At 44.2% G+C, this 26,437-nt stretch overlaps 1 protein-coding gene across 3 annotated transcripts in view; it reads right to left on the bottom strand.

The window, feature by feature from the left end:
• OS9 (OS9 endoplasmic reticulum lectin) overlaps nucleotides 1-26,437 on the bottom strand; it is a 125,115-nt gene that overhangs the window by 74,534 nt on the left and 24,144 nt on the right. For all 3 annotated transcript variants that reach the window (XM_077483636.1, XM_077483634.1, XM_077483635.1), the window contains exons 2-7: nucleotides 20,441-20,617; nucleotides 10,196-10,259; nucleotides 7,901-7,977; nucleotides 6,223-6,321; nucleotides 3,770-3,971; nucleotides 2,403-2,552 (exon numbers count right to left, since the gene is read on the bottom strand). In XM_077483636.1, the coding sequence (XP_077339762.1) occupies nucleotides 2,403-2,552; nucleotides 3,770-3,971; nucleotides 6,223-6,321; nucleotides 7,901-7,977; nucleotides 10,196-10,259; nucleotides 20,441-20,617 (769 nt within the window). The remainder of the gene's footprint in view (nucleotides 1-2,402; nucleotides 2,553-3,769; nucleotides 3,972-6,222; nucleotides 6,322-7,900; nucleotides 7,978-10,195; nucleotides 10,260-20,440; nucleotides 20,618-26,437) is intronic.

The following is a 26,437-nucleotide window of genomic DNA, read 5'->3' as shown; positions in this document are numbered from 1 at the left end:
AGAAAGAAAAAAAAAACTGAGCTGCCTGGGGGCAGAGTGAGGGGTTATAGCCAGTAGGCCTGCCCCTGGGTAGTGCTGTGTTTATGTGTTCTGCCTAGTTCTCTCCTAAAAGGTGGCTATATAACCCTAAGGTCAAGATTAAGGTGCTGTGTCCATCAATGAACGAAAGAAAAATAAGCTTCTATACTGTGTACACTCCAGTAATACATTGTCTCATCCTACTCTGCACATGCTCAGTTGCTCTCCATGATCTAATAGCCCTAAAGCAGGATTAAACCACAATTATCTTTTACAGCCAGAAATGCTGCTTTTGTCTGATCTGCAACCGCAATGGTGCTGCACAAGCGATCATTTATGGCACCAGCCATTTGATGGTTTAACGGTTTGGTTGATGCAGCAAGCAAATGTGAAAGTTAGCAATCCAGGCATTTTTAGAAACTTAAAATCGATCGGATTAGTTTCACTTTTTTGATTCACTTCTGCTCAGGGGCCATATAAAAAGATACATATTGACTATATTTGAATAAAGACAGATATAGGTGATCGCAAATAATGGTCAGCTGAAACTCTGCCTATAAACCCTGCACATAAAATGTGCTGCAGAGTATTATGTGAAGGACATGGCTGCCTCTGCTGCCCTGGCCCAGTATATACGATTGAATAGGAAATTGCACTACATAGTTGAGGCAAATCTAAAGAAAATTGAATAAAATGTTGTACAGTGCATATCCAGCTTTAGGCTAGGTTCACATGGGTGCGATACAGGAAATGCTGTGAATCCAGTGTGGTTCCTGCATCGCACCTGAATCACAGGCAGTTCATACTGCCATATGCGAACAGCTGGGAGTGTCAATACAAAGTTAATGATACCCCCAGATAGGTTTGCAGATTGCAGTGTGAACTATGCATTTGGACAGAAATCGGAACGCACGGGTGTGAACATCCTTGCGATCCGATTCTGGTGTGGACAAAAAATAAATAAAAAAATTGTCCTGCATGACTTCATAGTCCCTGTACTACTTTGGTCCAACTTTGATGCGAGTTAAGGTCCATAAACCTCAAGTTACACAGGCATTCCCTGAAATAGTGTCAAAATTGTGGCTACGAAATCGGTCACATCACGGCAGTGTGAAAGGGGCTAATCCTTTTAAGACTCCCAAGGATTCTTTTGCCACAGGTTTCGTTTGCTTATGCACTTTTGCACAAAGTAATTTGGCCCAGTACATTTTGCACTGACAGGTAGCACAGTGCTTAGGAAGGGAATGCAAGCCACTGGTCTAATGCTGGCCATACACTATACGAAAAATGGTTCAAACCCAGTTTCCAAAACCGAACATTCGTCCATGAGAGAAACATAGTACCATCATGTAATGACCAATATATCGTTCAATGGCCAAACATACCCATTTCTTGTTTTTTCATATATACCTAATGCAAACAGTTTGGATGGGAAACACATTAACGTTTCAATTCATTGTTCTTTCAGCAGAAAGTTTTCCAAACTTGTCCTTCGTTTTTTGGCTGAAAAACGTCCCATTTGTGCCCATTAACTGGCTGAAAAATGAATGGACTAAATTACAAATTTCTGCCGATTTTTCTCTGTCCCCCCTTCTACAGAAGGTCTCTGGCTCCATGAGATTGAGGATGCAGGTTCCAAAAATGCCACCCTGGTGAAAATCGAAAGGGATGTCATCCGCTGCAACCAATCATGATTCACTCGGAAGCGACGCAAGCTGAAGTGTGGTGTACCACACGTCCGCTCATACCTCCACCAAGATGGCACCAGTCAGAAGTGATGATGTCACCACGTTCCACGAGCAAGACACCTCCATCTTAGTCCATCCTATGCTCCAGACCAAATACAGCAAGCGCCCCTCTGCCTTCTGGTCCTGCAACAATGAGACACTCAGGCAAAAAGGAGGGAGTAACCCAGAGGGGGGTCCTCCAGTTGCTCCTGTCCTGTAACCTCCCTAGAGGCTTGTGCAGGCAGTCAGATGGGGTGGCCCTTGCAACTAGCACAGAGCCTAGAAAAAAATAAACTGCTTGTAGCACCTGCTGGTCCAAAGGAAACTCGAGAACTGAGGCACTGTGTTATGGGACAGCTTTTTAGAACAGTGGATGATGGGTTTCATGTTTTAGGTGGAAGAAGCCCTATCTCTAAGATGCTGCCCGGGAAGACTACTTGAAAAATAAAGGGGTATTTAGAATATATACATACACACACACGTTGCATTTAATTTCCATTTCAAACTGTTTAGGTTGTTTTACAAGGTGATCGTTTACACTCGTTTAAGTAAAAAAAAAAAAAATACTTGAAATTTCATGTCTTTACAGCATAATATATATTTTATAAATATATATTTTCTACAGTTATATTTGGCAAAGCAATGTAGACCACCTACCGCCCTCCTCTTGTGGATGCCCCTCTGCCATTTCTGCTACATTTAGGGGCTTCTCTTGATCCGAGGAGGCAGAGCCTTTTTTTGGCAACGTATTAAGATCAAGGGTTTTCAATTCTTCTGACAATTCCTCCACAATGCGCTTTGTGTCAGCTGGGAAAAAAATAAATAAAAAAGGGGGAGGAGAAGAGATTTCAAAATTAAAAATAGTATATTCTAGATCAAACTGATTTTATGTCCAGACAAAACACTAAAAATAGGGCAACAGTTAAGTGTATAATTGTTGCCATTTTTAATCTGGGTGATCTAAAAGTTTTGTAGCTTCTTAATGTCAAAGTCGTGTACAGAAGGGATAAGCAATTTGCCCAGGTTTAAGAATATTTCTAGAAATTTAAAGCAAACCCCAGTAATGTCTATGCGAGATTAATCATAGGGCCAATAACAGTTATTTTTTCTTTAAAGCGGAAGCCTGGAAGGAAGGAAGGAAGGAAGGAAGGAAGGAAGGAAGGAAGGAAGGAATTATTTGCACAATCAAAATTAAAGTACATTTTGCTGACACCAATATAGATTGTTGTTTTTTCCCCTATCCATTGCTTGCAGCAGCTTTAATACACTGTCAGTAAGGCTGTTAAAGTGAGGTGGCCATTTTATGCAAGGGTTTCAAAAATAAATAAAATTGCTAGGGCAATATCCAACATTAAAACCACACATTTCGAACCTGCTGGATTCACCAAATGCATGTTAATGGAAAAGCCAAAGCGAACCCCTAGTGTACATTTTAAATGCGGTCACGAATTTAAGCGACTTAGTAATGTTTTTAGAGCAGACAAAAAAAAAAAAAAAAAAAAAAAAGTCAATACTGACCCATCACCCGAATACCGTTATCCATGGCCTTCACAACCTGTACTGGCTGAGAAATCTACAATGTGTCAGATGTCTAGTCCCCTTCTCGTTCCTTCCTCTAGCCCCTAAGTTACTACAGGACACAGTAATGCGATGTAGGGGCCAAAGAAAATCTCCACAGCGCACAGAGGGGTAATCAGGCATGCAACACACCAACTTTATAGAAAACCAACGGGTTTTTTTTTAGGCCTGTGCAGCTTGTGAAGACAGTGGAGAGCAGGAGCCAAAGGGGTCAATATTAGTCCTTTTTCAGGAAAACCTTTGAGCCTCCGTTTTCAAAGAATGACAGTCACTTTACAAGGTAAATAGACCATCAGCTCATATCTACATGCCGGTTATACTGGGAACCTTTACTTTGAAGTCATTACTATTACAGCAGCAACACGTTAAGCAACAACATTTTATTTTCCCCCTTTGGATACAAACTTTTACCTCCAAAACAGAAAACAAAACAATGTTTCACTTACAGACTTGAGCTTTAACATATTCAACATACTGCTCAGGGCTGAGAGCAGGGTGGCACCTTATCGACTGTGGGGTGCCTGTAGAAGGAGGACGCAAGAAGGGATGATTGCAGATGCGAGTGGTATGTATAGTTAGTACATAAGTACAAGACTGGGGCTCATCTACACGTGCAATGTAGTCTCCAGAACCTTCTTCACACATGAACTGCAACAAAATATCCAATATAAATATAGGTTAAAAAAATAAAAATAAATGGCAATATTAAATTCTTGTCAGAAATTAGACAAAAGGATTCGCTAAGCAAAAGATTATGTGGGAAAATCCTACAGTTTACAGGCCTTTTCAATGCTCCCCAGCACTTGCTGATAGATCCAAGGAATAGGCAGCAGTCTGCACAGAAGGACCACTGTATGAATAGACCCTTGGCATTTCAAGCAGAAATGCAAGCTCTATATCGTAAGCCACTGTAGCGCAGGCATGCTAAACCTTCTGAAGAGTGAGGGCCACTTAAAGTGTTTGTTAACCCACGCATACAAAATGTACATAATCCTGCTGGTTCCCTAATATGACAGGCACTCCTGTCTGCGTTTTATTTTAAAAAAATGCCTTAGTTACCAGATTTCAGAACGGTTCCCCGCAATCACATCACTGGGCGGCTCTCTCCTCTGCCTGGCTGACAGATGCAGCGGGCAGTGAGAGCACAAGGAGAGAGAGCACTGGCCAGTCATGTGACTATAAGGGAGTCGCTCTGAAATACAGTAAATTAGGCTTTTTTTTTTATTAAAAACACAGACTGGAGCACCTGTTATTAGAGAACAAGCAGGCAATACATTTTAAAGTTTACAGTTATGAGAGCGGCAGGAGCAGAGGTGCGGGCACAGGAGAGCTTTGGATGATGGAGGCACATAAACTGACCAAGGTTTCAGGGCTCAGCAGCCCTGATACACCGTGGTCAGTTTACAAAAGGGAGGGCAGAAACTGGCAGGATCAGCCAGGTATTTCAGGTGTTACAGGGGGCCAAATTACACAGCCAAGCACTGTGCTGTATAACATGCTTTAAAAAAGCAGGATTTTTTTTTTTGGGAGGTTAACAACGTTTTAAGCGATTTGGTAACCAGTTGCAGGCCACAATGAAATGGTTTAATGGTTTAGACTATAGAATTTTTTTTATTTTAAATGGCATAATGAAGATTTGAATCATTTTCCATGGGACCATTCCCTGTTGGAGTGTTTACCCACTATTACATCTTGCGAGTGTGGGGCACTTTCTGAAAGTGCACCAGAACTCCTGCATTCAGGAGTTTTGGTGTGCTTTCATGAAGCACAAACACGCAGGATATAATAGAAGTCTATGACTCAGTGCAGCTAAATAATGGGCATATTAGCACTATTTGGCTGCTTTCACACCAATCCACTGCACTCGTGGATTGGTGTGAAAGCAGCCAAATAGGAGTTAACCCCTTTTATAGGCACCAATATGCCCATTATATGTGTTAATATACCAACCTTCTTTTCCTTTTGCAGCTGCTGCTGGCATCACTCTCTAGGCTGTTATAAAGGATTAGAGGTGGAGTACACTTGGTATCACGCTGCCTGGGACAGGAGCCATCGCTACAGAGAAAGCATCCAGGTTATGCAGTTCCTGCTCCCCGTGGCCACCTGCACCAACTCACTGCACTCTTACGCTCTGGGATGGCGAGTCAGCAAGCCCAGATCGCGATCAACAGGTTGCTGACCCCCATGCATGCGCATCCCTGGTCCGAAGTCGTGTGCCACATGTTGAGCACCCTTGCTGTAGTGTTTACAAAGTGGTCCTTCCGTGCAGCCAGCTGCATATTCTTTGGATCATTTGGCCCACCGGGGAGCAGTAAAAAGGTTCATCAATGGTAAGACTTGCCCAAGTAAACTTTGGCCTCACTAATAAATGCTTGTGTGTAATTTCTGGCAAAGCCTAAATTGTACTTTAAAGAAGACAAAATGCAGCACATATTACTTGAGGAAATATTTGAATCTATTGTAAATTTTACATGAAGGTGAATAGTGATGCCGTTAGCTAGCTGGTATTATTTTGATGTTGGCTATATACAACATACATACATATATAAAATGTAAAAAAAATGCAGTAAAACCTTAGACTGCGAGTAACTTGGTCTGCAAACACTTTACAAGACAAGCAAAAATTTTTGTAGAAATTTTAACTTGATAAAGAGGCTCCTCTACTCTGTAGCTCCTGCTGGATTATGCATTCCCTACGGAAACTTTTTCAAATTCACTTCAAAATATGAGTGCTTTGGATTACAAGCATGTTTCGGGAACTAATTATGCTCGCAATCAAAGGTTTTACTGTATAACTAACAAAAAAAAAAAAAAACACACACACCATTGTGCGATATAGATATCTCTCTCAAGTTTTGACCTTCTATACCACTTTAAAACTGATAGCTACTATACTTACCCTAACCTCTGTCTCTCTAGACTTTCCATTCAGATCACACCTAGAACCATTCACATACATCTGGCTGTGGTAGCGCTTTAGTTTGTGATGTTTAGAAGCCTAAGAAAAGGAAACACAATAGCCATTCAAGCAGACTGGGTAGGTTTGAATAAGCAAACTCTGGTCATAAATGGGGACATTTCTGAGATTGTAAAAAAAAAAAAAAATAAAAACAGCAATTATAATTACTACTACACAGTGAAAACTTCATCTTCTAGCTCATGAGAAAAAGACTGCATTTATAAACTGGACGACAATGCAAACCATTTAAAAAAGGGATTTGGCATAATAGAAAAAAAAAAAAAAAAAAAACCTCAAAAGCTGTTACAGCACACACCATGTTGCCGTTGCCCCTTGACCAGAGAAATCTTGAGTACCCACCACAGAAATTGTCATCAACTGTATCCACTTTATTTTGCAATAATGTAAGAAGTCCATTCAGTCGAATTGATCAAATCTCTAAACGAACAAAGACTTGTATGATAGAGGTTGCTTTATGAAACATAATATGAAATGGAAAGCAGCCACCCTGGATGGACTGCTATCACATGTGAGAAAGCTTCCAAACAAAAGAGAAATAGAGCATCGTGTGTAGACAGTCTAAAGAGACAGATAGGTTAACGCATTTCAGGAGCCTCCTTTATCGAGACTGGAATATTTGGTTCTGAAGACAATGAACTCCAAATGCTTCACACATTCTGAATTAGCAGAAGGAATATATATTTTAAGAGGCTTCAGCAGCTGGTCCAACCTAGAACCAGAACTGAACCTAAACAGGATTCAGCAGCTGGTTGAAGTTGAGCAGGTTTCAGCAGCTGATTCTAGACTTTAAGTCCTTCTGCTAACTCAGAACGTGTGAATCAGAGTCTGTTATCCTCCAGAACCAAATATTCTAGCGTATAAAGCCTTGTTTCATAGTTAGTAAGGTTGAATAAAGACACCAGTCCATCCAGTTCAACCTGAGTGAGTGTTAAAGAAGGTTCCCCCGGAACCCAAGAAATGTGTGGCTGGTCTGTTGAACATGAATAAAGTATTGAGACTACAATTGGAATAGCAGCCCACTACTACAGGTATCTGAAAGAATACCTGTGCAGGTTTTCCCAAAGAAAACCAAGCAACTGGCATCTTTCAGCCTGCACCAGAATAAAATAGGGAAAATGTAGGCCGTTTTCAATAATAATAATAAAAACAAAGAAGTGGAATAACTGTAAGCATTTAGGTTTCAAAACACAATGTGGGAATACCAGATAGATGGCTAAATAACACAGCTGACAAGCAAGTGTGAACCATTTATTTGCCAAATGATTACTTGTATTGGAATTCATATACCTCCTCTATGCTACAAAGTCCAGCACCCCCATTGCCTATAATAGCTTTGCAGTTTCCAATGTCACCTACTACAATCGGAAAGAAGCACAAGGGTCATGACTAGACAATATTTCTGGTGCAACTTGGTTGTCCCATTAGACTAAAGCCGCACATACAGTATTGTGCACAGCTAAGACTGCCTCCCTTCTCATCAGTATCATTTTTAAAAATGTCCCAATCTTCATACCATGGATACAGTAAGCTGTTGGAACAAGTCATATTTATCTAATATAACATAAGCAAAGAGATAAATGACAGGTGATCCTCTGACCTTTGCAGTTTCATTGTTCCAGTCAAATTCTGACTGATAGTACCCAAGGTACAAGATGTCCCCCTTTACTTCAGATTCTGGAATGAAAAAATAAATAATAATAATAATAATAAATAAAAATGAAACCGTCTTATATTTACAGAACAGTTCACAGAAAGGAAAAAACTTTTTATATTTTATATATATATATATATATATATATATATATATATATATATATATATATATATATATATATATATATATAACACCCACAAGATAGACAGGAGATAAATTATAGGTTTATGGTGAAATCTGTAAAATAGTAATTCTATAAGACTGCCAAAAACAATGTGCTTAAAGCGGAGGTCCACCCTAAAGTGGAGCTTCCGCTCATTGGAACCCTCCCCCCCTCCGGCGCCACAATTGGCACCTTTCAGGGGGGAGGGGGGGTGCAGGTACCTGTACAGTACAGGTATCTGCACCCACTTCCGGCGTAGATTCTGCAGAAGGTACGCCCCTTTCCGCAGAATCTACGCCCCTTTCCGAAGGTCCCCCGCTGCCTGCTGGGAAACACACGGATCCCAGAGACAGCGGGGACCATCCTTATTGCGCAGCGCGACTCGCGCATGCGCAGTAGGGAACCGGGAAATGAAGCCGAAAGGCTCCACTTCCTGATTCGCATAACCAAGATGACGGCGGCAGCACCCGAGAGACGATCGAGAGATCAGCTTCGGGTGCCGACATCTCAGGGGCGCGTTGGGCGGGTAAGTGTCACTATTTTAAAAGTCAGCAGCTGCAGTATTTGAAAAAAAATAAAAATAAAAAAAAGGCAGACTCCCGCTTTAAAATAAACTCCACCCAGATCACAAAGTTTAAAACAGGATGTAAAATGTCATCTATGAAAAATGAGATCAAGATAAAAAAAAAATTCAGGTTACACAAACACATTACGGGTTAGGCTTATTTTCGGATAGTCCAGCTTAGAACTGCAAATTAACAGTTAAATGTATAACCAAAGGGCAAAAAAACTTTATGGTTTCGAAGAGAGTGGTGAGGGTTTAGAGCATTTGTTAGGTTTTTATTGCCGTCTGTGGCCAGGCTAGGGAGATCCATGCTACCCATTTGTCTGGTTTACCATCATCGCCAAGAGTGAAACTGAAAGAAGGCAAAAAAAAAAAAAAACCCATACACCCTTACTCTATCAAACATAGAAAAAAAAAAAAAAAAAAAAATACCACTCTGGGCAAAATTTGACTCTCCTCCAACCACTTCCTCACATCCCCTTTTGACCCATGTTGCAAGGTTTTATTCATTTCACACCTGCTGAAGAGAGTTATACTTATCCTCCCCCCTCCACCAGAAGGACCCCACAAGAAGCAAACAAGAGAAAAGGCTTGGGACTAGAGCATCATATGACTGCAACTTTTGGTAGGTAAGGGTATTTAGAGAGGGGTGACCTTTACCATGGAGATGGAGTTAAGGAGAACTCATATTACTACCAACTTGTTTATGTTAAAGGAAAGCGTTCAGTTGGCATGAGTACAGCGTTTACTTTTAAGTGTATATAAACGATATGGTAGCATTGTAGAGCCAATGGCAGGGACAACAGTGCATGGGGGGGGGGGGGGGGGGGAGAAAGAGGCTGGGGACTCCGACACTCCAGGAAGTTTAGGATTTACAAGATTATTTCTAGTAGCAGCTTCTGTGCATTACAGGAGTGATTGGTGGTGTAGGCAAGTATAAAAACCTTCTTTGCAGAGGCCATATTTCTATACGTTTGTACCAGAGCCGCTTTACAAGATCACTCAGGGTACGGTAAGCAAAGTCAGATTACCAAAGGAGTCTTCATTTTCTTTCTGAATACAGGTACAAAAACATATTTCTGACTCTGGAATATGTGTTTGACAGGTGACCGTGTCTATGCTCTTTTTAGAGAAACAGTAGTCTAAAGTTGGGTACACACTGTCTGAATACTGACCATTTTGGCAGGAACTAGCTGACATTGAGACCATGTCTACAGCTGTCTGTTGACAAAAGCCTGTCTGTCTAAGGACCGACTTTTGTCAAACAGACAGGTTGGCAAACCAGCTTCCGATCAGCTCTTGCAGCCAATAGCTGCGAGCGCTGATTACTGTGTTCCAGCAGGTGAATGGAGGGGTGAAGACAGAACACAATCACAGCAGGAGAGATCACCGCACTAACATCACTTATGTTGGTACAGCAATCTTTTTTTTCATTCAGCTCGCTGGGTTTTAAAAAATAAAGAAATAAAACCATCAAATGCTCTATGGGCAGAGCTAATTATATATGTACCTTCAATATGGTATTGCTGTAAATGTTTTCCATAGCAGAACTCATACGTCCACCAGTCTTTGGTCTGAAAGACAAATATGACCACGTGAATGTTGTATGCACAGAAAATATCGTGAGTCAGACATAAATGACATAGGATGACCAAAAAAAAAAAAAAAAAGACCCCGTTTCAAAAGGTAAGGCTCACATGCACAGATCTTTGGCATCGAGGTGTGTTGGATTCCACCTGTAAGGTAGAGGTTTGTCATAACTGGATTTTTAATCCAGATTATTTCTACAGGTCAGTAATGCAAAGTATTAAAGTGAGGGCACGACAGATTGGCAACATTCGAGTCCAAAAGGTTCACAAAAGATGCTCAGCGATGTTAGTCCTCTTGTTTTATTTCCACCAAGTTTCCATTAAATTGCACGAGCAATGACCCCTATTAGCTGACAACTCCACAGCAGCCCCTGGCAGCTTTGTGCTATACTTCAGGAACCATGAAATGTCATGCCATTTCTTTAATGTGTCAGAGTTCAAAAGTGCATTTCTGCAAATCTCCAACTCTCTACCCCCAACTTTTTGGGCAACGGTGCCAAGGGCTGATGTCTGGAAATTGTGAAACTGCACGAGGGGTTATTTTTTTTTTTTTTTTTTTTTTTTTTATTAATTTGCAAGTAAACAATAAAACAACCTACAGCCTATTGGGCATACCCAGGCTGATTATTACAAAAAACCCCCTGAGTCAGCCAATCAGGGAACAACCAAATAACCCTCCCCCTCCCCCCACCCGATACACCGCCACCGGCGTGTGCATCCAAACAGAAAAAAGAAAACCCCCCCTCCCCCTGTACGCTCCAGCACCACTGCACATTACTCAGGACAGTTACTTAATTCGCCCATGCTCCACCGCAGTCCACACTCAGACCCAGGATAAAATATGCAAGCATCACCCTTCACCTACCAATCCCCTATTGCCCACGTAAATAATGACCCAGGGTTACATGAATATCACACAACTTAGAACTCTTCTACTAATCACTAATGAAACTCCATCAGTCCGGATTCAAGTCAGCGTTGGTGTCACGCGACTCCGTCCAAATGCCCCATACTTTATGAAATTTAGTGCCACAGCCTCGCGAAAGGTAGGTGGCCCTGTAAAGAGGGAGAGCCGTATTCACTAAGTGCTTCCAAAAATTAATAGAGGGGGCTACCGGGGCCTTTCATTTGAGAACAATCGACTTATGGGCATAGTACAGCAATAAGCCCAGGAGTGTTCTGAGCGCTCGGCGTGGAGCCAGCGGCTCGACCAGTCCTAAGAGGCATATCTCGACCGATAAAGGTATGTTAATGGTGGTAACCGCCAGAATAAAATTAGTCACCTCCACCCAAAACCTAGCTATCTGAGGACAGCTCCAGAACATGTGTATGAAATCCGCCGAAAGTGAGTTGCATCTCCAACAAAAATCAGGGACAGATGGATAGATTCTGTGAAGACGTTGCGGAGTGTAATATACCCTATGTACTATTTTGAATTGCACCAATCTATCTCTGGCTGACATTAACTGTAGGAAAGGATACTCCCATACATCTTCCCAGTCCTCCGTATCCAAGGAGGGAAAATCAGCTTCCCACCTTGCCCTTTGGAGTTCCAAACCGGTATGAACACCTGGGAGTAACACCTTGTAGATAGCAGACAACGGTTTGGACAGATCAACATCTCTGAGCAGAGATTCCAACCTTGAGGTGTAAAATGCGACGGGGGCATTTCCAAACTGCGTTCGAAAGGCATGATTAAGTTGCAAGTATCTGAAAAAGTGTGAGTTGGGCAGTGTATACTGTGGTTTCAGCCTATCAAAGGTTTTAGGTTTTTATTTTGCCCTCAACACAGAGTTGATCAATATATTTGATACCCCTGCTTGCCCATACACTAGGGTCGGGAATAGAGCCAAATTCCGGTAAATTCGGGTTGAACCAAAGAGGACTATGCGGGGAGATGTGTCCCGAGGGTACGGGGCGCATCAGATTGGCAGCATTCCATGCCCTTATAACCGCCCTCATTGCAGCAGTAAGAGGAAAGGGGGCTCGTAGACCGCGATACACCAAGTGTCTTAGTGCCTCATACGACCCCAACCACGCCGCTTCCAGGACCACCGCCGCATTGGACTCGTCTGAAACCAGCCAATTATGAGCATGGGACAGAAGAGCCGCCACATAGTAGGAGTGCAAATCCGGGCAAGCTAAACCACCCTCCCCCCAAGGCCTCTGCAATACCGTGAGCTTAAACCGTGGCTGACTAGCGCCCCAGAGAAAAGGACACCAAAAGAGAATTTATCGTGCGAAATATTTTTTTAGGAATCCAGATTGGAGCATGTCTGAGAACATAGAGAAAAGCAGGCAAAAGCTTCATCTTAAATAAATTAATTCTCCCAATCAAAGTGAGAGGGAGATGCGACCATGCCTTCAGTCTAGTCCTCATCCTCCGCACCAATGGATCCAGATTGAGGGCACAAAAATCAGAGGTAGAGGGGGAAATGTAAATCCCCAAATATTTCAATGTATCTGTCCACATGAGTGGCAGGTTGGGATCCGCAGCTGCCCTGGCTTCCCTATCTATTGACATAATTTGAGATTTATCCCAGTTTACCTTAAGCCCTGAACAGTCAGTGAAGTGAGAAAGAATAAGTAGCGTCTCCCTGAGAGACTGGGCCGGGTCACTTAAAAAGAGTATGAGGTCATCTGCATATAAGGCTACCTTCTCCTGTATGGAACCCACCTGTATCCCTCTAACTCCCTCCGCCTTCCTGAGGGCCGACGTGAGTGGCTCCACTGCCAGGGCAAACAGAGCCGGTGACAATGGACAACCCTGCCGCGCTCCTCTCCTAACAGCGAAAGGCTCTGACAAGGCGCCACCTATCTTAATCTGCGCCAAGGGCTCCTTATATAAAATATGTATCCAATTACAAAATCCCACTCCAAAACCCATGGCCTCCAAAACTAAGGACATAAACTGCCAGGCCACAGAGTCAAAAGCTTTTTCAATATCTAGTGTAACTATGACCCTCGTAGAAGACTCAGTGGCCGGCAACTGCAAATGTGTAAACACCCGTCGTAGATTTATATCTGTGGACTTCCCTGGCATAAATCCAGTTTGGTCCATATCAATCAGGGATGACAGGACCGTCCGTAACCTGGTGGCCAGAATTTTTGTCAAGACTTTCAGGTCATAATTTAGCAGGGAGATCGGTCTATAGGAAGCACACAGGGAGATATCCTTGCCAGGCTTAGGGATAAGCACTATATGTGCTTGATACATGGATGGGGGAAGCCCCATCTGAAGTTTGCTATCGGAGAACACTTTTAACAACTTGGGAGCAATCAGTGGGGCATACATCCTGTACCAGTCGCCAGGTAGACCATCAGGTCCAGGAGTCTTCCCACCAGGGAGTGAGCGAATTGCCTCCTCCACTTCCTCCAAAGTAAAGTCCTTATCTAGAAATTCCCGGTCCTCCTGTGATAGAGTGGGCAAATTTAAGGAGGAAAGAAATTCCCTCTGCGCTTCCACCGACCCCCCTGGAACCTCAGCATACAGTTGTTCATAGAAGGCCCTGAACTCAGAAAGTATCATGTCAGGCGCGGACACCAACTGACCATCCGACCCACAGATCTCCGAGACAACTGTCTGCATTTTAGAGTCAGCTACTAAATTTGCCAGAAGCTTACCATTTTTGTCCCCGGATTCGAAGATTTTTCCTGCCATAGACTTCAGATCTAAGTGTGTGGCCTCTGCAAGATGAAGGGATAAGGCCAGTCTTGAATCAGCCAGCCGAGTAAAGCGCTCCGGGGTCGGCAAGGCGGAAAAAGCTTCAGCCGCCTCGGCCTCGCTCCCCTCAAGCTGCCGCATCCGAGATGACATCTCAGAGCGGACCGCCTTGATAGCCGAAATATATTCCCCCCTGGTATTGGCATTAAAAGCATCCCAGACCATCTGTACCGAGGCAGAGCCCTCATTCAGATCCCAATATTGTTTCAGCTTAGGAGCGACCTCCTCCCCCACCCGCAAGTCCTGCACCCATTTGGACGCCAGACGCCAACAACCTGTACCCCTGGTGTCCGACAACTGCAAGGTGACCTCCAAAGGCGCGTGGTCAGAGAGACCTGCAGGCAAGTACAGGGCCCCCCTCACCGACGTCAGGGCCCCAGAGTTGCCGAAGACCAAATCAATCCGAGAGCCCGATTTATGTGTGGAGGAGTGGAAAGAATAGGCCCGAACGCCCACATTCCTCCATCTCCAGATCTCAGTGTAGTTAAACGTTTGGGCCCACTGCAGTAGATCTGACGAATAAGCCCTGTTCGGGTTGGACGAGTCCAGGGATGGGTCTAAAATAGAGTTAAAATCCCCAGCTATGTACAATCTGGAGAACTGTAGGGGAGCCAGCAGTTCAGCAATCTTATACAAAATCTGTGGATTGAAAGGGGGGGGGGGCACATATACGTTGACCAAAGCATAAACCACCTGGCCAATCTCTAACAGTAGGACAATAAATCTACCCCCTTGGTCAGTATGCAGGTGAACAACTTTGTAAGCTAGAGATTTGATTAGCAAGATGGCCACTCCCCTTGCATAACTAGAGTATGTGGCATGAAATGCCTGTCTCACCCAGGGCCTGCGCAGGGCAAGGATTTTATTCCCCAGGAGATGAGTCTCCTGAAGAAAAAGTACATGGGGTCTGTGATTATTCAGGTATTTAAACATCAACGCCCTTTTTACCTTATCATTAAGGCCCCGCACGTTCCAAGACACTAATCTCAACGCCATGGAAGCAATTAATAATTATGATAGTACAGTAATACACATACAATATCCCAGTATCCTGCCAGCGAACATGGTACAGGTCAGCACAACATTCAAAACAGGTGCATTTATCAGTGGATTCAGAGCGTACAGTGAAAAAAAAGAAAAAAAGAACAAGAAAACAGCAACATAATTAAAACAAAAAAGAAGAAAAAAAGAAAACCCACAACTCCCTACCAGCCAAGAGTGCCCCAATTGGGGAAAAACAAAAACCAATCGGGCACTAAAAAACATGACCAGTTTGATACCCAAAACCTAACCAAAAAACTTAAACCTCCAGACTTTAGTCAAAAAAAAAAAAGTTCCGAAGCAGCGGCCGCTCTAAGCCGCTTATTCTTGTCAGGTCAAAAACCCTGTAATGAGGGGAAAAACTAATAAGTCCTTAAGTGTCCCACGTCCGGGGAGCTCCGAGCTAAAAGGAGGTAGCTAAAGGACCTATAACAAAAAAAAACAAAAAGCAAAGCAGAGTCAGGCAGAATCAACTTGAGAGATGGCAAGGCATCGCAGTAGCCCTAGGAGAGGCGGAGATCAGTACGCCGTCCGCTGGCAGGAAGGATGAAACAAAGGCGTCCACCCATCCATTGGGAAGTAGCATCCCGTGAGTTCCGCAGCTGCCGTGTCAACAACCCGCCAGGAAAAAACAAAAAAACAAAAACAAAAAAAGGCCAGGAGCCCACAGCAGGATAACAATGCAGGCAAGTAGTAGTACCCCCCATCAACGTAGGGAAAGCTGTTGAAGATTAACGTAGAGTGATCAGCCAGTCATTTGCTTCCTCCGGGGTGTCAAAGAACTTCACTGATCCGTTATAAGGCACCCGAAGGCGGCTGGGGTATAACATGCTGTATTTAATATCCTTGTCCCGTAGGCGCCTGCGGATATCATTAAAGGACCTTCTCTTGCGCTGCAAATCTGCCGAAAAGTCCGGGAACAGTAGGATTGAGGAGTTGCCGTATGGTAGAGAAGGGAGCTTACGGGCTGCGGAGAGGATCCTATCCCGGTCCCTAAAATTCAGAAAGCGGACCAGGAAGGGTCGGGGAGTCGACCCTGGGATGTAACGTCCTGTAGGAACCCGATGAGCACGCTCAACAACATATGTCGAGGAGACTTCCGGGAGGCTCAACAGCTTCTTGAAAAAATCTTCAGCAAAGTCCGCTGGCCGATCACCCTCCTCCCCCTCCGGCAGACCTAAGACACGGATATTGTTGCGTCTTGCTCTATTCTCCGCATCATCAGCCTTAGCGACAAGCAGTTGCACCGTGCGTTGCAGGTCCGCTATGTTGTTGGTATGGGTAGCCGTGAGGTCCTCAGCTGCAGAGATCCGTGATTCTGATTCAGTCAGCCTGCCCCTGATCTTGTCCAGGTCATTCCTAATAAAAGTACATTCTTCTGCAAGGCGGTCAATTCGTACCAGCATAGAGGCTTTACGCTGTTCAATGGCAGCCAGTATCACCGCAGTACTGTCCTGGGAGGGAGGGGTAGGCAAAGCCGCCCCAGAGGGGGAACCGGACTCCATGGCTAATTCCGCAAGCAGCGACTGCACCCTCCCAATAAGAGAGGGATCTGGTTGAGCGGGCGGATCAGGACAGCTCAACGCAGAAGAGCTCTTGGGCCGATGTTTAGGGCCCATGAAGGGATGTGAGCCGCAGGTGTCCGTGAGCCTCCACTCCTCACAGCTGCAGTCCCTAGGTAGCAAGGCTCAGGCAGTGACTCAATATGGCAGGGCCCAGGGAGCTGGATGGATGGATGGATGCAATGTCCGTCAGCAAGGGAGGATAGCCAGGGCCCTCAGTCAGTGCACCAGAACAGCCCCCCCTGCAATGAGAAGCAGTGTCCAGAACTAAAGGAAAGGAGCAGCTACCAAAGCACAGGGGCCAGGCCGGCCACAGCACATCCCCCCCAGCCACTGGGTACAGGCTGCAATTGATGCCCAGGCTGCGTTAGGCCGGACCAGGCCGGGGCAGTTTTTATGGCTCCACAGCTTCCCCACCAGCTCCTGCCAGGCCTGTGATGCAGGATTCGGCTCCCCACCGGACGACAGCCGCCTCCGCCGCTCCGCTGGCCGATCGCGGCACTCGCCCGCCGGCCAGGAAAGTCCGGTCTGCGGCAGGCTTCACTAGGCCGCGCTAGGCCTCAGGCCCGAAAATCGCTCCAGCGGCCCGCGGAACAACGGGACAGCCCAGGGGGACAAGGGGGGCAGCGGATGAATGAAGAGGAGCCCCTTACCTCTCCCACAGGCCCCGGATCAGCGCCGTTTGCCCCGCACAGGCTGGGAAGATGGCGTCCGGCACGAGGAGGATGAGCGGCCGTATCTCAGGCTCCACGGTCCCCCACTCCACAATAACCACTCAGGACACCTTGCAGCAGGGCAGTAGTCCCTCCGGGCAAGAAAGCACTCCTTTTGGGCCGAGGAATTAGCAGGATGGCACAGGATTAGAATGCGGATGGCCGGAGCTCCCCAAACACACGTCCGCTCTTCCTCACATCCGGACACGCCCCGCACGAGGGGTTATTTGAGCACACAACCATGCTTGCCTGGATTCTCCACAAATCTTACACACCCCATTGGCTACATACTCGACAATACAGCAGGTAAAATAAGTATTGAACACATCACCATTTTTCTAGGTAAATAGATATGATATATGATTTATGGATTGCATGGGTTGTTAGACATGTGGTGAAAATGTCATGTTAATAGCACCTTTAGAAATCTATTTATCTAGAAAAATGGTGACATGTTCTATACTTATTTTACTCACTGTACATCTAACCCTCCTATTGGCTACATTCTTTTAAATACATCTTACTCTTCCATTGCCTGCCTGCCTACTCACACACAAAGTGTAACATAAGTGTAAGGAGTTAATAAGTTGGAGCTTCTGATTATCTCTTTGCTCTGCAGCTCAAGAGGTGATAGGGTTGCTGCCTCCAACTTGCTGCACCATTGGTGGACACACACACACACACACACACACACACACACACACACACAACCCTGCGCCTGTAAGAGGCCAAAACCCATAGCAACTAATACCCAAAGAGAGGACATCCCCCAAGGGCAAGGTAGGATGGAGATCAACATGGAAAAAAATAAAATAAAAAAACACTTCAACCAACCTAACTTGGAGCTGTCTGCCACATTAAAAGCATCTGGCATATATCAGAATCAGACGGCAGGGTGTAGCACTGCAGACGGGAGAAATTATGCTGTAATACTTCTGGAAGAACAAGGTCTACCTGCTCCTCAATCCCCCACCCACTTGTGCTCCCCTCCCTGGTGTCTCTGGATGCCTGCATCAAGGTATAAGCCAGGGATATGCAATTAGCAGACCTCCAGCTGTTGCAAAACTACAAGTCCCATCATGCCTCTACATCTGCGTGTCATGCTTGTGGCTGTAAGAATCTTGCTATGCCTCATGGGACTTGTAGTTTTGCAACAGCTGGAGGTCCGCTAATTGCATATCTCTGGTATAAGCCATGTATCTGCCATACTGCTGTCCATTCAGGGTAGAGTTGCCACCTCATCCCTTAAAACCCGAACACCTTTGAATTACACAGGTTCTGAGGCTAATTAAATGCAGATAAGGCACCGAGTTTAATTATCAACTTAAATCAACCACAAAACCTCTGTAATTAATACAGTGCCTTGCGAAAGTATTCGGCTCCCTTGAACTTTTCAACCTTTTGCCACATTTCAGGCTTCAAACATAAAGATATAAAATGTTAATTTTTTGTGAAGAATCACCAACAAGTGGGACACAATTGTGAAGTGGAACGAAATCTATTGGATCTTGAAACTTTTTTTAACTAAAAAAAGTGGGGCGTGCAAAATTATTTGTCCCCCTTGCGTTAATACTTTGTAGAGCCACCTTTTGCTGCAATTACAGCTGCAAGTCGCTTGGGGTATGTCTCTATCAGTTTTGCACATCGAGAGACTGAAATTCTTGCCCATTCTTCCTTGCAAAACAGCTCGAGCTCAGTGAGGTTGGATGGAGAGCGTTTGTGAACAGCAGTTTTCAGCTCTTTCCACAGATTCTCGATTGGATTCAGGTCTGGACTTTGACTTGGCCATTCTAACACCTGGATACGTTTATTTGTGAACCATTCCTTTGTAGATTTTGCTGTATGTTTGGGATCATTGTCTTGTTGGAAGATACATCTCTGTCCCAGTTTCAGGTCTTTTGCAGACTCCAACAGGTTTTCATCCAGAATGGTCCTGTATTTGGCTGCATCTATCTTCCCCTCAATTTTAACCATCTTCCCTGTCCCTGAAGAAAAGCAGGCCCAAACCATGATGCCGCCACCACCACCATGTTTGACAGTGGGGATGGTGTGTTGAGGGTGATGAGCTGTGTTGCTTTTACGCCAAACATATGGTTTTGCATTGTGGGCAAAAAGTTGGATTTTGGTTTCATCTGACCAAAGCACCTTCTTCCACATGTTTGGTGTGTCTCCCAGGTGGCTTGTGGCAAACTTTAGAAGAGACTTTTTATGGATATCTTTGAGAAATGGCTTTCTTCTTGCCACTCTTCCATAAAGGCCAGATTTGTGCAGTGTATGACTGATTGTTGTCCTATGGACAGACTTTCCCCACCTCAGCTGTAGTTCTCTGCAGTTCATCCAGAGTGATCATGGGCCTCTTGGCTGCATCTCTGATCAGTCTTCTCCTTGTCTGAGCTGAAAGTTTAGAGGGACGGCCAGGTCTTGGTAGATTTGCAGTGGTCTGATACTCCTTCCATTTCAAAATGATCGCTTGCACAGTGCTCCTTGGGATGTTTAAAGCTTGGGAAATCTTTTTGTATCCAAATCCGGCTTTAAACTTCTCCACAACAGTATTATGGACCTGCCTGGTGTGTTCCTTGGTCTTCATGAAGCTCTCTGCGCTTTCAACAGAACCCTGAGACAATCACAGAGCAGATGCATTTATACAGAGACTTGATTACACACAGGTGGATTCTATTTATCACCATCAGTCATTTAGGACAACATTGGATCATTCAGAGATCCTCGCTGAACTTCTGGAGTGAGTTTGCTGCACTGAAAGTAAAGGGGCCAAATAATTTTGCACGCACCGCTTTTCAGTTTTTTATTTGCTAAAAAAGTTTAAATAATCCAATAGATTTCGTTCCACTTCACACTTGTTGGTGATTCTTCACAAAAAATTTAAATTTGATATCTTTACGTTTGAAGCCTGAAATGTGGAAAAAGGTTGAAAAATTCAAGGGGGCCGAATACTTTCGCAAAGCACTGTATACACACACACTTTTTTTATTGTTTGGGTATTCTAAGTACTTTTCTAGCATGGGCTCTGGCCTTAAGTGGTTAAACAAGACTTGAGCTGAAATTCAAATAAATTTGGCAGGGAACTCTACATATGGGAGGTCACAGTCAATGTACAGTTAAGTGTACCTTTGTTAGGCATGGTGCAGCTTCCATAGGTTTTAGGAGATCAGAAATTCCAAGTCCAGAGTAGGCCTGAGTGTCTTCCTCCTTCTCCTGCTGAAATTTCACAGCAATTGCTGGGAGCTTACATTCATAATTCTGCTTGTATTTTGAGGCAATTGTTACAATGTTGTCAGCTTTGCTCTGTATAAGAAAAAAAAAAAAAAAAAATTTTTTTTTTTTTTAGCTGTATATAGACTATAATACATAAAGTTCAGAATCTCATCCGGTCATTGCAGTAATGCTTTAAACTAATGTGATACAATTCAAATACACAAGAGGTTGCCTGTAATGAAAACCATACGCGAAAGAAAAAAAAAAAAAAAGTGCCGATAATGGCATGCTGCATTCTACTGACTTAAATGCAAAAAACATTAAACCACTTAAAAGGGTTGTAAAGGTAAATGTTTTTTCACCTTAATACATTCAGGTGAAAAAACATCTGACAGTCCCGGCGGCCCCAACCCCCCCCGTTTTACTTACCTCACCCCTCGAAAGTCCCGAGTTCGGCCCCCGACGTCCTTTCCACCGTTCAGCCTGGCCGCTGATTGGCTGGAGTGGATGGAAAGCAGCGCAGCCATTGGCTCGCGCTGCTGTCAATCACATCCACTGACGCGGAGCGCCGGGGGGCAGGGCCGTGTGATACAGCGAGTGGCTATAGCCGCCGGCTGTATCACGGGAGCGTGCCCGCAGATGCTTCTCACCATGCAAGGGAGCTCGCATGAACGTGAGAAGCACCTGCAGGAGGAAGCAGAGACAGCCGCTGAGGGACCCCAGAAGAGCAGGTTCGGGGCCACTCTGTGCAAAACGAGCTGCACAGTGGAAGTATAAAATTTTTTTTTTTTTAAATAACAAATTCACTTTACAATCCCTTTAAGGAACAGCCAGTGCATATATACCGTCGCAGGGCAGCCCTATTACCCTATGTCATTTTATGCATGAGAAATTACAGCAGGGGAGCCGCTGGGCGCGATCGCTCCAGAGACAGAATGGGCACTTTTAAGACTAGGCAGATCCCCAATCTGTCTACCACAATGTTGCAGTCCCACCAAAAAAAACAAAAAACAAATTCATCCCCCATTTCGGCAACGAGATTCATACTAGTGGCCGTCTTCATTTTTCATTCAATATGATGTATGGCCTTCCAAACCTTCAGTTCACAGTGTAAAAAGATTGGGGCAAATTTGACATGTAAAGAAAAAAAAAAAAAAAAAAGGTCAAGATTTGTACTGAGCATTCTGACATACAGCCATCACTTAATATAGCCTTTGTGCAATTTTACATCATGCGTTTAGTCTGAATTTACATGAAGTTTCAAACTACTATAAAAAAGGAGTTTTAGAGGCAGTAGATTTTTTTACATCTTAATGCATTCTATGCATTAAGGATAAAAAAACCTGTGTGTAGCAGCATCCCCAGCACTCCCTAATTACATACCTGAGCCCCTTCTCTCTCCAGCTATGTTCACAATCCCCTCAGCCATCCAGGACACCCCTACTGATTGAGACAGAGCAGCGGCGTCATTGGTTCCCGCAGCTGTCAAAGTCAATCAGAGGGGGCGGGACCAGGTATAAGCTCCGTGTCTGAATGAACATACAGAGCTCTGACTCGGCTTGGGTGCCCCCATAGGAAGCTGCTGGATGAGGGGCAATCAAAAGGAGGGAGGAGCTAGGAGCAAAAAGGAACCCAAGAAGAGGAGGATCCAGGCTACTCTGTGCCAAATCAACTGCACAGAGGTGGCAAGTATAACATATTTGTTTTTTGTTTTTAAACAATTTTAAGGGACAAGATCCAGATAATAAAAAAATCTCCCCAGACCAGAAGACGAAGTACACACCATGCTGGAACAAGCATTAATGGGATGTTAGTTTACAGCCTTAGCCAAAAATTTTGAGAATGACAAATATTAAAATTCACAAAGTCTGCTCCCTCAGTTTTTATGATGGCAATTTACATATACTCCAAAATGTTATGATGAGTGATCAGATGAATTGCAAAGTCCCCCTTTGCCATGAAAATTAACTTAGCGATTGTCATTTTAAAAGAAAACAAGGCTTTACAAACATCTTATACTTACCTGCTCTTTTGCAGTGGTTTTTCACAGAGCAGCCCGGTTCCTCCTCTTCTCTGGTCCCTCTTCGGTGTTCCTAGCCCCTCCCTGCTGTAGAGTGCCCCCACAGCAAGCAGCTTGCTATGGGGGTACCCGAGCCAAGCTGCAGAACTGTGTATCCATTCAGACATGGAGCTATGGCTTGGCCCCACCTTCTCTCCCTCTCCTTATGGGCTGTGGGAGCCAATGGCGCAGCTGCTGTGACTCAGCCAATGAGGAGGGAGGCATTCATGGACATTGCTGGACACCAATGGGGCTCTGGGAAGATGCTGCACATAGACTGCATTAAACCTTCTGACTTTACAACCACTTTAATCCAAAACAAACCAAAAAAAAAAATTAAAAATTAAAACACACCCCCCACCATTTCCACTGTATTTATGCCTTGCCACAAAAGGACCAGCTGACATGTCAGTGATTCTCTCGTTAACAGCATTGACGAGGACAAGGCTGCAAATCACTCTAGAATGCGGATTAAGAGCGTAAGGGTCATCAAGAACTTCAAATGGTTGTGAAGAAGGCTTCAGGGCGCTCTTCTACAGTTGATTCAGCTGTGGGATTGGGGTACCACCAGTGCAGAGCTTGCTTAGGAATGGCAGCAGGCAGGTGTGAGTACATCTGCACCCACAGTAAGGTGAAGACTTTTGGAGGATCGCCTGGTGTCAAAATCATCAGCAACAGACTGATATTCTGCAAAAGGTACAGAGATTGGACTGCTGAGGACTAGGGTAAAGTCATTTTCTCTGATAAATGACTTTCGATGGTATGGGGCATCTGGAAAAAACCTTGTCTGGAAAAAGAAAAAAAGGTGAGTGGTACCATCAATCCTGTGTCATGCCAACAGTAAAGCATCCTGAGACCATTCATGTGTGGGGTTGCTTCTCAGCCAAGACTGGGTTCACTCACAATTTTGCCTAAGAACACAGCCATGAATAAAGTACAAAAAAACATCCTCCGAGAACAACTTCTCCCAACCATCCAAGAACAGTTTGGTGACGAACAATGCCTTTTCCAACATGATGGAGCACCTTGCCACAAGGTAAAAAGGGATAACCGAGTGGCTTGGAGAACATAACATCGAAATTTTGCGAGAAAACTCCCCAGACCTTAACCCCATTGAGAACTCGTGGTCAATCCTCAAGAGGCGGGTGAAAAAAAAAAACCCCACAAATTCTGACAAACTCCAGCATTGATTATGCAATAATGGGCAGCCATCAGTCAGGGTGTGGCCCAGAAGTTGATTGACCGTATGCCAGGGTGATCTGCAGAGAACTTGAAAAAAAGAGAAGGGTCAACACTGCAAATATTGACTCTTTGCATAAACTTCATGTCATTGTCAATAAAAGCCTTTGACACTTATGAAATGCTTGTAATTATACTTCAGCATACCATAGTAACATCTGACAAAAAGCGCTAAAAACACTGAAGCAGCAGACTGGGGGAAAAAAATACGTCATTCCTTTTGGCCACGGTTGTATAAGAAGCCAAGGAGTAGACATTACTTTACAATTATTATAAAAAACGTGCAGCATTATGTAACAAACAGCTGCTGAACACCTATCTATAAATCCAAACCAGAAGAGACGACGAGGTACAATAAAAATAATAATAATAATACTTTATACGCCAGTTTGCTCTAATGTTGTAAAGCACAGCACAAACAGTACAGTTACAATACAATTCAATACAGGAGGAATCAGAGGACCCTGCTAGTTAGAGCTTACAATCCAAAATGGAGGGTCAAGGGATACAAACAACTGAATTGTTTTACAGCTTATACTGTAGTAATTCCTGCTGAATCGATAACTCTGCAGCCATGAATATTTTCAGTAGCTCTCAATTGGTGCCAAATAAATATCAAAATTGTTTTAGGGTCGGTTCACACTGGGACGACTTATCAGGCGACTTAGCCGCCAAGTCACATTGCTCTCTGTACAATGGAGCCGTTCTAATCAGAGCAACACAAGTTGCTCCAACTTAGAGAAAGGTTCCTGTATGACTTTGGGGGAGACTTGAGGCGACTTGCATTGACTTCTATAGAGAAGTCGCGCTGCAAGCCTCAGTGTGGACAGTAGTAGACAGTGCAGGAGGCTAGTATAGAGGGACTAGAATTTATTTGCATTCCTGAACTTGTTCTTTTAAAATAAATCCATAATAGGAGTGGGTGGATCTCTTGACGGGAGGTTCACTTCTTCCAAAACTTAAAATATATATACATACATACATTTTTTTTTTTTTTAAGTTTGGGTTTTAGATTACATTTTTTGTGGCGATAAAACATTTTTTTAAATGACAATCTGCTTCATTCCTAGCATGGAATGTACAAAAATTGTAATCCCCTAGCTATGGTGAAGCAAAAACATTTTTTCACCTTGGGCGGCATTCGGCAACCCCCAACCCTAGCCGAGAGAAGGCCAACACAATCACTGTATAGGTGGTTTCAGCAATTTCAAGCTTAATTTTCAAAGCAGATTTGGAGGGGCACCACTGAAAAAAAAAAAAAAAAAAAAAGTGAGCCACGGCTTGCTTCTGTGTGTTGTTCTTCCTTCCCAACCGCTTAACAACCGGCCCATAGCCGAATGACGGCTACAGGGCGGTTGTTTAACTCTGGGAGGCCGTCATATGACGTCCTCCCAGAATTCCGCTCTCGCGCGCACTCGAGAGCATCCATGACCGCCAGGTCCACAGGACCCGGTGCATCACGGATCACGGTAAACGGCCGCTCATTGCAGATGACGGAGTGATCACTTGTAAACAAACCGGCGTCATGTTATGATGACGCCGGTTCCTCCCTCCCCCTCTCTGTACCGATCAGTACAGCGGAGGGGGAAGAGATCGTGTCAGCAGCGATGTGGGCTGCATCTGCAGTGCCCACATCGCTGCTCACCGAAAATTAACCCCTCAATTCCCTGCCATCACTCTGCAACACCCTGCAACACCCGCCAATAACCTGCATCACTCTGCAATGCTCTGCAACACCCGCCAATACCCTGCAATGCTCTGCAACGCCATACTCTGAGATACCCAGCCATAGTCGGTGATACCCAGCCATAGTCGGTGATACCCAGCCATAGTCGGTGATACCCAGCCATAGTCGGTGATACCCAGCCATAGTCGGTGATACCCAGCCATAGTCGGTGATACCCAGCCATAGTCGGTGATACCCAGCCATAGTCGGTGATACCCAGCCATAGTCGGTGATACCCAGCCATAGTCGGTGATACCCTGCAATACCCAGCCATAGACACCCCCCCCCCCCCTTTTTTTTTTTTCTTTCAGGCTTCCCAGCTTAGAGGTGAGATGTGGGGTCTTATTGACCCCATATCTCACTGTAAAGAGGACCTGTCATGCCATATTCCTATTACAAGGGATGTTTACATTCCTTGTAATAGGAATAAAAGTGATCAAAAAATTTATTTTTGGGTAAAAAAAAATGTCAAACTAAAATAAAGTAAAATGAATAAAAAAAAAATTTTTTTTTTTTTTTTTAAAGCGCCCCTTTCCCCATGTGCTTGCATGCAGAAGCAAACGCATACGCAAGTCCCGCCCATATATGAAAACAGTGTTCAAACCACACATGTGAGGTATCGCTGCGAACGTTAGAGCGAGAGCAATAATTCTAGCCCTAGCCCTCCTCTTTAACTCAAAACATAACCAGTAAAAAAAAATTAAATCGTCGCCTTTGGGGATTTTTAAGTAGCGACGTTTGGCGCCATTCCACGAGCGTGTGCAATTTTGAAGAGTGACATGTTAGGTATCTATTTACTCAGCGTAACTTCATCTTTCACATTATGCAAAAATTGGGCTAACTTTACTGTGTTTTTTTTTTTTTTTTTTTTAAGCACAAAACTGTT

The sequence above is a fragment of the Lithobates pipiens genome, unplaced genomic scaffold (genome assembly GCF_037356315.1).
Source record: "Lithobates pipiens isolate NorthernLeopardFrog02 unplaced genomic scaffold, aLitPip1_a1.2 Scaffold_16, whole genome shotgun sequence".
NCBI lineage: Eukaryota > Metazoa > Chordata > Amphibia > Anura > Ranidae > Lithobates > Lithobates pipiens.
This window is presented reverse-complemented; position numbering and strand designations above follow the sequence as displayed.